This window comes from Salarias fasciatus, chromosome 22, assembly GCF_902148845.1.
Source record: "Salarias fasciatus chromosome 22, fSalaFa1.1, whole genome shotgun sequence".
Taxonomy (NCBI): domain Eukaryota; kingdom Metazoa; phylum Chordata; class Actinopteri; order Blenniiformes; family Blenniidae; genus Salarias; species Salarias fasciatus.
In genome coordinates, this window is record NC_043765.1 from 15,281,116 (window position 1) to 15,295,473 (window position 14,358).

Below are 14,358 nucleotides of genomic sequence, written 5' to 3' on the forward strand. Positions count from 1 at the left end.
TCTGCTTAGTGAATCAGTGAAATTTAACCGCTACCAACAGCTCTGCAGAAATAACTCGGCTATAACAGACGGTATTTAAAAAGTCTAATGCACCTCTAACACATATTCAGGTGGTTCAATTTGTTATTAAAAGTAGAAGCACTCCTTGCCAAACACATTGAACTTTATCTTCACGTTCGTGCAGTTATATTCCACAATAAACAGCTCTGGTAATATGTTATCCACTGCATAGCTATCAGCCTGAGGAAAAAAAAAACCCTTCATTTAGAAGCTCTCTACAGGAATCACTTGTCCCTAATCCAGAAGTGGCGTTAGAGCTGAGATGTTTGTGAAACGCAGCCACAGTCACCTCACCTGACCACACACTGGCAAACAGACTGGAGGGTCCCATGAATGCCATTAGTTGACACTGTGATACATGTCATGTGCATGTTGTTGCCTGACAAACAAGGTTGAGGAAACTCCGGAGGAATGCCGACAGACCTTTTTTTTTTTTTTTTTAACACTTGTCTTTAATCCTTTTGTGTTTTTTTTAGGATTGAAGTGAAAATAAAGTGCAGCGCTGCCACCGTTTACAGGAGATGACAAGATAAGGCTGTTATTGCTGGAAATGTTTCTGTCTCCTTTTTAAGCTCGTCTGAAGTCCATTATTGAGTGACGGGATAACCGAAGGGGAGTTTTGTGATTCTTCAAGTTAAATCCTTGTTAAGTCTCGGCCCAGATGAGGCTGAACATTCACACCATCAAATGAAGCGATTTGAACGTTGCTGGTGCCGTGCAGAGGAGTGATGCCGTTACCTGATCAAAAGTATTTTCCCCATTTCTTTCCCCTCATTCCCCCCGCTGCCTGCGGCCCTCCCACTGCTCTTACCAGAATAAGACACCCATATCTCAGACGACATTAAACAAATTGAAACCAGATTTCCTGCCTGCGCTGAAACAGCAGGCCGGCTTTTACAATGAGAAGACTTTCAACTTCAGTCAGACTTTATTCAGTCTTGATTTAAATTTCCACTATGGTAATATTCAACATTTTCTTTCTTTGCCATCAAAGGAGTGACTTTTAAGATTTGCAGAGCACCTTGTAACATATTCAACCTTGAAAACTAGAATAACCAAACTTGAACTTTATATGTCAAAACTATAGTTTATGTGGAATTTATGCAAGTAAAACAATTATACTGAAGCTCTGCTTGCAACTTTTTTTTTAACAGTTTGCCGCTTTTGCAACAAAAGGAAACCTCTTTTTTTTTTTTTTTACAAAGAGCAAATAATATCAATCCATCTCTTATATTGCCATATCCAACTCAGGGCGGCAGGGTGATCGCAGATGACAGGGAACATGCTGGACGAAACCCCAGTATGCACAGGAAAACTCTGCAAACTCCACAAAGAAAAGACCCCCAAGCCTAAACCAGACTGACACCGCTGCAAATATCAGTAATGAATAGGAATGAGAAGAGGATCATGTGGGATCCTGCTTTGGAAAAAAGGCTTGTGATATCCAGTGCTTTTTCAAAACAAACAAAAAAAATCAGATTTACATGAGTTTATATTACATCAATGAGTTTTTCACTATTGGCAATCAGGATCAATTTTTTTTCAATTTTGATAGTTGTTAATATAGGAGTTTTTGTACATATTTATGATCTTTTGTGTGCATTTTAGACCCTTTTTAATGCTACATTTGCATTTAAGCTTCATAAATGCATCATCACTGTAAATTTAACGTGGCTCTCTTAATGTTTCTGTGATAGGAAAGGAAGAACTGGACAGTCATATCTTGTGCTTTTTGTCTTTTTCTCTCCCTCTTTGCCAGACAATGCAGTTCTCCTCTGGATGAACAGACGGAGAGAAAGAAAAGCAGGCAGGCAGGCAGGCAGCGGTAGGGAGGGGGGGAAAAACCCTTTGCACTGCACGAAGGAGAGCACGTGCAGCGCACTCTGGGAATGTTTAGATATCTCCTCAAACGGCTCCACATGGGAAAAAAAGGAAAAGTCATCCTCTGTGCTTTGACTGCAGCCGGCCGGAGCAAAGGGGCTGGCCCCAGTTTGACATAAGCAAACACACACACACACACACACACACACACTGCCAGTGTATGAAAGTAGTGCATTACAAAGCTGCAAACTGCTGTAATTCCACTATTTATTTTTTTTAATTCTTGACCTTATCTTTACAGTCACAGCACTCGTACTGCCTAAGTTTTAGTAATCTCCAGAAAAAACATAGCATCAAAACATGATGGAAAAATTACCCAAACTCCCAATTTATGACCCAGGAACAGCTGAGTTTACTCAATGAATCGGTCAGTATGAGACTGTTTTACACAAAGGTCAGCAGTTTCAGCAGTGTCGTTTTGCAACTCCATTATTAAAAAGCTATTTGCACATTACTTTTGTTTGCATTAATTAATAAAGGAAGAACATGAAATTTACAGTTGGACAACTATTTAGAATGAACACAACAAATCCAGAAGAGCGCTTTGATATGAAAACACACGCATATGCATGCCCTCACATGCACACTGCAGGTTTTGTAGGTTTATTTATTTTTAATATTTTTTTTCGTGCATGGACCACCTATCAGTATGTCCAATAGAGCTGCACACACACACACACACACACACACACACACACACACACACACACACACACACTTCGGCAGTTCACTCCAGCATATTAATTGTTGCCAATGTCTTGGCAGAGCTCCAGGTGGGGAAAAGGGGGCACTGATTGGCATGTTTGCCTTTAACGTGTGCACACATGGTCACCTGGATATAAAAGCTGAGCGAGTACCAGCAGTGGGAAGAGGAACAGGAGTGGAGTTTTGGGGGGTTGGGGGGTTGGGAGGGGGGGGCAGAAAAAATTACAGCATATATCAAGAATTTTCCAGCTAATGATGTGCGGATGTGGTAGCACCGAGGAGAGAGAGCCACTGACTGTGCTGTCTTTGTTTCATTCGCCAAGGGCCCCGTGCTGCATTCCTGTACGCTGTGCATACTTTGGCAACAGTTGCAGTGCCCTTTTTTTTTTTTTTCTTCTTCTTCTTCTTCTTCCCAGTTTTACTGTATACAGTTTGTGTGCTGCTCTTGCACTTTTCTCTGTAGCCCTGAAGTTTTCTCTCACCCTCCCGCAGCCTCTCTGTCTCAGTCTACCTTCCCCCCCCCCCAATCCATCTACTAAATCTTCTTTCCTTTCTTATTTCCTTTCTTGGCCCGGGGCAGCGGTTTAGTCGGGACTGTAAATTGTCCTTTTCACAGAACAAGAGAAAGAAAGAGGGAAAGTGAGGCGGGAGTGAAATAATGGTGTTTACAACATGGCTGACTGCTGGAGCTTCGACTGGGGCCTCTCTGGAGACACAACATCGCAGCCTCAGCTCCACTGTATTCACAGTACATCGCTTTATGGTTATTATTATGACTTTTGTTCTGCTTATCTTTATGCTCTGAATCCTTTGTCCAGTTTACCTTTGGGATCTTCTTGAAACGACTGTAATTAGCGAAGGATTGTCTTCATGAGTGCAATGAAATAGACGTTAGGAAAGAATAGTTGTGAGACACAATTATCTTTGCTGCTCTTCATTCAAATTTATTCAATCACTGCTGCAAACTGAAACTTCCAATCGCACTCTTCTAAATTACAGCAGCTATTTCGCGTGCGTGTGTGTGTGTGTGCGCGCAGTGCTGCTCTTTTATCCTGGGCTTCCTCAGTGAGAGGGAATGTAAACATGGGCCCCCAGCCAAGCCCCATCAACCCCAGAGGCTCCGGGCTGCGGCCTTAAGCCCCGGCCTCAGTCCTCCTCATGACATCAGGTCACTGCTATTGGTCGCCCATCTGAAGATCGCTCAGGCTGGGAAACTTGTCACTCAAGCCGGTGCGAGCGGAATGCAAGACGAGGGACGGCGTGACCAACAGCTCCGCAACTTTCCTATAAACTGGAATACAACGATCTGTGATAAAAATGTTTTTTTTTTTCTAATCTCCCAAAATGAAGCTCAGATCCGAAACTTCTCCTTTTAAACAGCAAACACATGCTAGAGATAACATGGATGTATTTGCAGACGCGCACGCCAGTTCACACACACACACACACACACACACACACACACACACACACACACACACACACACTGAAGCACATTCATCCAGTCAAAAGCAGGTGCTCTCACAGTCACGTGCAAATACTCCCACATAGCACAAACCAAACGCCCCCACGCTCACATGCATGCTCCCTATTGTCACAGCGGCCCGCTGTTTGTGCACTGGCAACGCTGGTCCGGATGTTGCAAGGCGAGCGGGCCTGGAGGTCTGGCCTAGGAGGTCTGGAGGTCCTCTGGGGCAGGAGAAGCCATTTCCTCCCCGAAGGGTGACGGGGAGGAGCGAGCAGCAGCAGCAGCTCGGGGCTGAGGAGGCGGCTGGTGGAGGTGGTGGTGAGGGGGAGGATGCTCTCAGCAGAAAGGAATTCCCAGAATGTTGTCCTTTAATCTGGAGTCAGCCTCACACACTCTCTCTGTCTCTCAGTCAAACTCCCTCTCTTTTTTTCTCTCTCTCTCTCTCTCGGCTTTATTTGACCTCCTCTGGCTTCGCTGTTGCCATGCAGAAAGGAAGAACGGCTTCAGAAAGACACCGAGATGGACTGGAAATGCAAACCAGCTGACCTGAAAGCAAAAACACTGTATCACAAAGTTTCTGGCTGAGTCACTTTCTCTCGCTGCCCGGCGTACTGTATATGTGGGTTTCTGTCTGTGCAGAGAATGAGAAGACTGAGAACGAGACTCGGGAAGAAGGAATGCAAACGTGGTCGGAAAAGAGGAGCGGAAAGGACAAAAAAAAAAAAGAGATTAAGAATTGCAATCTTGGAACGTCCTTTTGGTTTTTCATACATGTTGCTATAATCATTTCTGTGAAAACAGCCATTAGGTTGTGTGTTTAGGCCGTCGCCGTGAGCACTGAGCCTTTTGTTAGGATGATAATTTAGAGATATTTAGGAGAACACACTCCAGCGTTTTTTTATGGAGTGTGTGAAACTGTGCGTGTGTGTGATCATATTCCATTCATGGATATTATAGGCTCTCCCAAAGTGTAAGCGCTGGCTTTACTGCATTTCAGGCATATGTGCTTTACAGACTCAGAGGCTTGGCGAAACAGAGAACGGGGGAATTTATAGAGAAGAAACACGAGTTTTTGGAAGCAATTGAAGGCAAAGGAGGGGGAAAAAAAAAAAAAAAGGGGAGAGGCAGCGGTGATGGTAGGCTTGGCAAGTAAAACAAGTACCCCACAGCTGTGAATCAGAATTACTTTAAAGGCAAGCAGACAGATATTTTGAGATAATTAGAATATAAATAACATACAATGATAAGACTTTCTTTATTGTTGCAGCCACACAAAAAAATCTTTATTTAATCAAACCAAGAGTGGGTTGAGTGTTTCAGACACGCAGCAAAAGCATTGTTAGCTCTAGTTTGTTCAGAATAAAAATAAAATGAAAACATACAAAAATGGTACACTTATTCTTCCCCGCGACAGAATGAGACGCTACCTTGCCAAAGACACACAGCTACAAAAACACGGCACCGAGAGAGCCCTCGGAGTGTAATTTCAGATTGAAATAAACCCTGGTACGTATACCTTCCTGTGTGTGCGTGTGTGCGAATGATGTATGTGCCTTAATCTGCAGTTGTGGCTGGGTTTTCGAATAACTGCGTTGCAGTGAGGCGGATATACTCCGAGCTCGAGATGTGTGGTTCTTCCTAGAAGGCTGTGTGCGTGTGTGCGTGCTCGCGTGCGTGCATGTGTGTGCGTGCGTATACCCGGCTGTGCTTTTCTGTCCTGGCAAGTACCTGAACACTTCATGCTAACCCATTGGGACTCATGTCACTGACATCATTTGATTTTAGGCGAACACATTCATTAGAGACGGGTTACAGTTAAGTAGTTGGATGGTGTTTATTTTTCAGTCATGCATCCACACACGTTAATTTGTTCGATGGTTGTCGGATTGAGAATGTGACAGGACTGTAGCACATTCAAAAACAAGTAAGGAAGGTTTTCAAAATCCCCTCATAAAGAAATCGTATTCCTCAGTTTTCCTGTATAGTAATTGAAACTACATGCAGCCCGAGTACAGAGGCAGCTGTGCGGCTCCCATTCATAATTTTCTTTGAGGTTTCGCCGTTCTAAAAAATCTTCTGTGGCCTAAACAGTCAGTCTGTTCATTCTCAGCTCATGTCTCACTTCTGGTCACATGGCATTGCATCTCAGCCAACAAGCCTCAACTTCCGCTCTATTTCAGCTGAAGCAGGAAGCAGAGATGAGAACGCATCACACATCTGCAAAACGCAGCCCCCGGCTCTATTAATAGGGCCATTCAGTTTACTGGAAAAAAATGTGACCCGACTTTTTATTCCTCTTTTATCAATGACTATTGACTCTTCCACGTTTCGACTTCAGTCTCATTCAAGATTTTCGTCTCAGGCTACAGTTATGAATAAAGTCTCTTTTGCTTGAAATTCCTATCCCAGGGGTTTTTTTTTTTTGGTTATAAAAGTAAGATGGTAGTAAATTGCAGTAATAGCTCAGACACGAGCTTCAGCATTGAGCTTGTTTACATGATCAGAACAATTTAACTGAGACAAATTAGATTAATGTAATGGTCAGATCTGAGTTGTTTACATGCACTTATGAAATTGAAAAATTCTGGTTTAGAAGATCCATTGGCTTATTGAGTTTCTTTTAGAGTGAGTACGTATGTAGTGACGTAAAAGGCAGACTTTTTTATTTTGGAAACATCTGGCTTTGTGTTGTTGAATGCGGATATTCTTTCAGCGTTACCGTTTACTGTGTTGAAGGGTTTTCAGTTTATTTGACGTAAATGAGCATGCATGCACAAATACACTGGAGGATCGGGGGGAAGTCTGCAGGTAGCAGTCTGATTTTTCATACGGAGATAACTTCTGGAACCCCGAATGCAAAATTTAACACCAACCTCACTGTCATGTTTCATTGTGGATGACAGTATTGGATCTAAGCGCCAGCCATCTTTCCCTTTGACTTTCAGATAAGCCGAGCCTCTGCAGTCCTGTAGGAAAAGTGACGCACATGCTGAATGAGTCAGATTCAATTAATTGCTCTGAGTATGTCATACTGAAATGCAGCAGGCCGTGACGCTGCCTGCCTGCTGACTCAAGTGTTCACAGAGAGTGAATAAGCACTCTTAGATCGGTGACATTTGGTGGTCTTCATCCTGTGGTTGCTCTGTAACTACCGGACCACTGAAACATCAGGCGTCGGTTCCTCCAACAGAAAGCAAGCACCAGCTGATCCGATCCGACGTCCATACGACACTCATTATGCCTAAACTTTCACCTTAAAACTCTGATAAGCGCTGCTCAGCGCCCGAACGGGGGAACTGCAGCCAAAAGCTGCTGGAAAAATCTGGAGTGTAGGAAAGCACCTGGAACCAGTCCACTCTGTTACTAAGGGTCACTGAGTTTTGTCTGGAGGCTTTCCCTACTGTAGCTGTTAACAATGCTGCTGCCTTCCTGCAGGCTATGGCCGCACATACACACACACTCAGAGGTCCCTGCGGAGTCACCGCGACAAATTTGGAAAACATGCTTAGTGTGAAGTGGCACAAAATGGCTGCTGCTGCACCACAGGTGGGAGCGGGATGGATTTTTTTTTTTATTATTATTTATTTTTAAATTCTAAGTACGACACAGTATAGTTACTGAATAGTTGATATCAGTTGAAGTCGTCCTGTTATCGCTTCATGTGCGCAGCGTTTTCCAGGCCTGTGAAATGAAACACAGTGTTCATTATTATCCAACTGGGCGAGCTCATCCACTGTACTTTTCATGATGTCTTTGGAAAGACTGTAACAAGGGCACCGCAGTGTGGGATCGCGCAGACACGGCCTTCCAGATATGATTTCATGTCTTGCGTAAGCCCGAGATGGAGGCAGGAAGCTGTGACCCTGTGTGATGACGTCTGTGGCGTGTGTGTGTGTGTGTGTGTGTGTGTGTGTGTGTGTGTGTGTGTGTGTGTGTGTGTGTGTGTGTGTGTGTGTTGCAGGTTGTGACGCTGTGGTACAGAGCTCCTGAAGTACTGCTCCAGTCCAGTTACGCCACGCCGGTGGACCTGTGGAGCGTGGGCTGCATCTTCGCCGAGATGTTCAGGAGAAGGTGAGACCAAAACTCAAATGTTATATGGGTTTTTTTTTTTTTTTTTTTTGGCGTGGGGGCTCCAGTGCATGATGCTGAGGACTGGAGTCAAACCCACTCAAAAACAGGAAGAACATGCAATCTCAACCTTAATGTGAGACGATAATGCTCACCGCAGCATCACTGTTCCACCCATTTAAGGTATAAATAATTCCCAATTTTGACTATCAAATAGAGGAAACAAATTTAAGTTAAACTTAAATTCTTAACTGCTTCACAGCTGAAAATGAAAGCGTGTTCAAACCTTCCTCTTCCTCAGTTGAATATGATTATCCATCCAGCAAACTAACAATACAGCCACACTGGCATCAGAAATGTGTTTGACCTACAGATCATTTTTCATGTGTTGATCACGAATAACATTCGTTTAAATGGTTCATGACATATAACATTTTATGCTTGTTGTTTTATTTTCTCTAAAGGTTGCAGATGAATGATGCTTAGTTACTTACTGACTGGCAACTGTTGATCTCAATAAGGAGTACAGGAGCAGTTTTAAGCTGTAGTCTGAAACGTGCCGATTGTTTTGCAGCCTTTACAGTTGACGCAGCTGATAATGATCAGTGACCTACAGGGATGTAAAGGATGTGTGCTCCACACACTCTTTCACATGCTCCCACCCTTGTGACTTTAGGTCTAGACGTAAAGCTGTATCTCTAAACTCCATCTGTTATCTCGCCTCAGCCATGAGGTTGAGTTTCACCTTTTGCATGAATATTAAGCCAAAGTTGCTCCAACGTGAAGACGTGCCTCGGCTGGCGTCCAGCGGTGTCGGACCCTGAGGTGTGTGCTGTGATGAGAGCTAAAGATTACTACATACACTCATCTTTTTTTTTTTCTCTCTCCTGTTTCTTACTTGTTCAATCGCCCTTCTCTTGAAATGACTCTTCACAAAATGGCACCTGTCAGATGTGCTGTGAGCAGTGAGCAATCACATTTCAGTTGCCTTATCAAGCCATTACAGTAGCGCAGGCGGCCTGCTGTGGTTGCCGCATGTGAGCCAAGATTCTGCTTCTTGGTGAAGGTAGTTGACAGTTTGTGGTCTAACGAACTTGGCGCTCTGGAGAACTGATCTAATAATGGACCACTTTTTTTTTTTTTTTTAAATTAGAAAAAAAAATAAAAGCTCTCATTGCCTGTTAATAGAAAGGGGAAAAGAAGTCATAAGCATAGCTTGATATGAGTGAATATATCATTTTAATATGACTGTTAAGAAATATGGGGAAGAGTTATGTGCTGCAGTGTGCGTGGAAATATCTCATTTAATCGACGGCAAACTGAGGTCTTGCCAGCCTATAATTATGTGCACCATAGTAGATAAGAACAGTTTGAGGTAGGGCTGGGTGCCAGCAGGAGCAGCCCAGCTTCCTTCCCCAACCGTCTTCACCACCATGCACCGCCGCTCACACACCCACCCCCGCTCTGCGCTCGGTGGGAACGCTCAGGCGCTCATGGTGCATACCAGGCTGAAGACGAGCAAAGGAATGAATGTCGATGCTTCACGTTAGTGTTTAAACTGGTCTGTTGTCCGATCCAAAGCCAAGCAAAAAAATAATAATGTGAAGGAAAGCAGAATGCGTGACGTAGCCCTCAGCTTGTGTGAATTAAAGTATTTTCATTGAAATCCCAGCAGCAGTATTCTTTCTTATGCCAGAACCTAACATGATAAAAGAACTTTCAGTTTTGATGAGAAACTACATTAATGTAAAAATATTAAGAATTGCATGTTTTAGAATGTCAGTCCTATTCAACTCGGGACAAACCAAAACTGAGATCAGTGTTTATATGGAATTTTGTGATTGTTTGTGCACGTTGCTCGGTAAATTGTTGTTAATCAGCACTGTCTGGTACATTGTTCTCTATATTCATTTCCTCTGGATCTGTGGCATTAAGTCCAGGTTACCAGTGGTCATGGTAAAGTCGCCGGCACTCTGAGCTTGTTTGCACCCACATTTTTTTTTTGTGCGTTCACACTTGTCCCATATGGGTCTGTTGCTTCAAGATCGACCTATTGCAAAAAAAAAAAAGAAAAAAAAATTGGGAAGTTGTGTACTTGCAGTAGATTTATGTGCCTTAAATTCTTACCACTGTTTTGATGTTTTTACAGTTTATCAGTTGTTTGCTGTTCAAAACTGCAAAACGTGGCGCATTGAGGAGCCGTCTAGATGTGTCCGGCTGGAAAAGTGAAAACATTGAAGAGCTTCTCCGTGATTTAACATCTTTGCACTGGTCAAACATGCAGGTGGGAATTCAACCTGCGATCAGATCAGATTATGAGAAACACTGAAACCTTATGTGGCTGTTTGACTGAGAGTCTGCAGACCTGATGACAGAGAGCTTTGTTTGTTCGGAAGCTTCTGTCACCCTGACATTTTGAGCCGTAAAAAAAAAAAGCTTGTATGTACATAGACGTGTGTTTATCTGGCAACCGTCCAACTTCCCCTTGAGGTGGAAGGCGAGGCAGAGCCCTTTGATATGGCCATGAACTGAACACATGCTCTCTCTCCCTCTCTCTCTTGGTAGGTGATTAGGATGGCTTTTTAAAAGGCCACCTGTCAGAGATTAAAGGGCACCTGGGAGAAAGTAACTGACGAAAACTGCACAACATGCATGGATGAACTTGATTCTGATTACAATCGTCTTCTTCTATACAAAGCCTTTGATAATAGCTAGTGTTTATTTTAACATTTTCAGAAAAAATCAATATATAGCCTTAGGAACTACTACATCCTCTTTGGTTGTACTCAAATTAAAGAGTTTTTTTTCACTATTTGTACGACTTGAGTATATTCTAAAGGTAGAAATTGAAAGAGATCAATGAGAATAAAATTACATATTAATATGACAAGTGAGGTAAAAGCCAACATTAAAGCTCTTACAGAAGGAATCAAGATTAAAATGGAACTATGGCAATAACCGCAGTAGGCCATTTAAAAGCAAGGGCATAAAAATAAAGATGCATCTAAAGCTGTTCCTTCAGTCTCTCTTTAAAAAGAAAAAGAAACTGTCTTATGCAAGCTTGCAGTTTGTTGAAGGCTGCATAGAAACACAATGTGGTTGCTCCAGACGTTTTATCTTCCTTCCTTGGAATGTTGAGCAGGTGACCTCCGCACAGTTCAACTGTGGAACATTTTCTCACAAGCAGTCAGACTGGAATGAGGGTGCACCGCCGAAAAGGACACGAATGACATTTCAAAGCAGTTCTGAACGCTCCTGAGCAATTGGAAAGGTGCAAAAACTGAGCTGATGCGATCCTTAACTCTGCGTTTTAGTCATTCTTCGGCATTACGGTTTCTCACTTCGAGGAAACTGCACATCATATTGAGAGTAAGTTGCAGCCCCAGGTCGGAGCCCCCCGGTTCCCCCCAGTCACCTCACCCCTCGCTGCAGGTCAGAGGAGTACAGAAACCCAACATGAGAACATTTCCTTTGTGACTCATGGAACTGCAAGACTTTACGGCCCTCGGCCCCTTCTTCTCCTTCACTTTCATCATCTGACATGCCATTGTCAAACAAACCTTTTTAACGACTATGTACTGTAACGAGAATGGCTGTTGTCAATGGAATTCGAGCAAATATTGTACAAGTCTGCATCTGCATGGCTGGGATGGTGCCGGGGTGAGTCACGGCTTGTGTGAATAGGGAGAGAGCAACGGCTTGTTGACATTCCACCGATCGACGAGGTTGAGCTCTGTGTGCGTTAATGGCCCTTGGAGGGGCTCCACATCCGTGTTGATTTTCTCACAGTTTGGAACTCGATTGATAAATCCTCTTCTGCAGCGCGCCCCTGGCATGCACGTGTGCATGTGTGTGTGTGTGTGTGTCTGACGACTTCGCAGGTACGGCGCATCCCAACTCGGCCCCACCGCCACTGCCCTTTGCATGCACATGGAAAAAAAAAGCCGCACGCTCAGTTTTCTCTCCAGTTCCCACTCGGCCAAAATGAAGCGCCCATGTGCACGCACATACACACACACACAGACACACGCAAATTCCAGAGGTTGTCGTGGCGGAATGTGGGACTCTAAAGGAAGCGTGACTCAGCCGCCGATCCCAGCTCAGCCTTTTCAGTGTCACCACTTGTGTGTGCGCACGTGCAAATCTCAGATTAGGAAACAATGTCGGTGCATGCGCGTTTGCCCACGCCGGTGCGCTCTCGGCTGTTGGACTGTCGACTGTGCGTTCACGCCAGTGGCCGGGCCTGTGTAGAAAGCGCTTTGAAGAATTATCAGCCATACTTGTTTTAGCATGATAAATTTCCTGGAGGTGATTTTTTTTTTTCTTTTTTTATTGCAACAGTCAGAAACTGGTTTGGTCTGATCTTAAATGGCTTTCAAAGTTCAGTGCTTTGCCTTTTTTTTTTTTTTTTGTTTTCTTTTTTGCCCTGAAAAGCTTCCTCTGTGGCGCGCTCCTCTTTTTAGAAGTCAGATGTCTCAAGCGGTGGTGCAAGAGTTCAAGAAGCGCACTGAAACATCTATTAGTTCGGGACACCGCATCTGAAGAACTGAAACAAATTAATATCCTAATTCCACTTCCGAGTTGAAGCATGTGAGCTTTCTGTCACTACAAAAACGCACACAACTCCCCCGTGTGACTAATATCCCGGCGGCTGCGTCTGGAGGAAAGTGTGGGTGTTGAGCTATGCAACGCTTCCTGCAGAAGGGAAAACTCAGGGAGCACATGGTGACTCGCCAGTGGAAGTGTATTAGTCTTCACACGTGCACACAAGGACACCAATGTAACAGTAGCCTGCATTACATTGACATCTGCTGGTGACTAATCAATTCAATCCCAATACATCCAAACATTTTTTTTTTTTTTAACCCTTCCACTCGGAAAGACGGTATGATTTGATCCTGAGGCTGCGGTGTTGTTCGAGGTGGAAGACAGTCCTCTCTTTGTGAGCAGCACCTCCCTGTTTATAACAGGAAGGTCTAGTTCCCATATACTGCTTTTCTGTTAGAATAATCCAACTTTTCTTTCACACGCCTTCCCCTCCCAGTTTCCAGCACACACTGAAACTTGCAGAGAGCAAAGTTAGACACACACACACTTACACACACATACACACACACACACACACACACACACACACACACACGGGATAAATGGGCTTTTTCTGTCCTGTGCGGTAACCAGCAGGCTTGTGCTGATGATGACTACTGGAATTTGCGGCGGGTGCCAGGGCCGGCACGGCTGCCCACGGGCGTCCAAAGACGGCCCAAAGCCGCAGGAACCACCAGCGGCCCCGCCGCCGCTCCGCCCTCCTTTCATCCCTCGCTCCCAGTCCTCGGCGGCGGTGCTGTTGCCGCTCCGCAGTCCCAGCTACATGCGATGGAGCTGCTACTTCAAACGTTCGCATCAGAGTCACACATTCCTCTTCGCCTTGGGCCAAAAGCTTATATATTTGGACTGTTGATCCGCAGCGAGCCATGGGAAAGTGAATGCTGACATGAAAACTGCGATCCAAAGCAGGTCAATAACAACAGCATGAAGCGTTTTCCACATTCATCTGAGGTGTATTTTAGCTTTTTTTTCTTTTCTTCTGTGTCTACATGGTTTTTGTGGGACGGTATATTGGAAGAAACTGATTAACATATGTTTAACATGAGCAGTCAGACTGATCTGTTTCCAATTTCTCTTTCCCAGGCCGTTATTTCGAGGAAACTCAGATGTTGATCAGCTGGGGAAGATTTTTGAGTAAGTAACTGAAATTGCTTCTTTCTGCTTCCTGGCCTGGGCCTCTTTATATCTTTTTGTAGACAATGGTTAATTGAAGAAACTGAGTCTGGAGACCTGGCTGTGCAAGAAAATTAATGAAGTTCCTTAAAGGGAATTGGTTCCATTCTTCTCAGTTATTGACTTTTTTAAATGAACTCGGTTTGTTTCTGTTGGGACATATTAGCTGAAATAAGACACTAGCATCACTGGGCATAATGTCAATAAGCATTTAAAAAATGTTATGCATACATACTTATGGATGAATAGAATATATAGATAGAAAGTGGCTATACCTATATGAAACTTTTCATGTTGATGTAAATGATATAAAAAAACTGAAATTTCTCTGAGTCTGCATTTTATTTTGAAAAACACTTTCATCACCATGAGCCAACCCCAGCTGACTGTATTCA

At 43.8% G+C, this 14,358-nt stretch overlaps 1 protein-coding gene across 1 annotated transcript in view; it reads left to right on the forward strand.

The window, feature by feature from the left end:
- The window catches only part of cdk6 (cyclin dependent kinase 6), a 34,738-nt gene that overhangs the window by 16,600 nt on the left and 3,780 nt on the right, over positions 1–14,358 (forward strand). The window contains exons 5-6 of the mRNA XM_030120842.1: positions 8,076–8,185; positions 13,874–13,924. Coding sequence (XP_029976702.1) covers positions 8,076–8,185; positions 13,874–13,924 — 161 coding nt within the window. The remainder of the gene's footprint in view (positions 1–8,075; positions 8,186–13,873; positions 13,925–14,358) is intronic.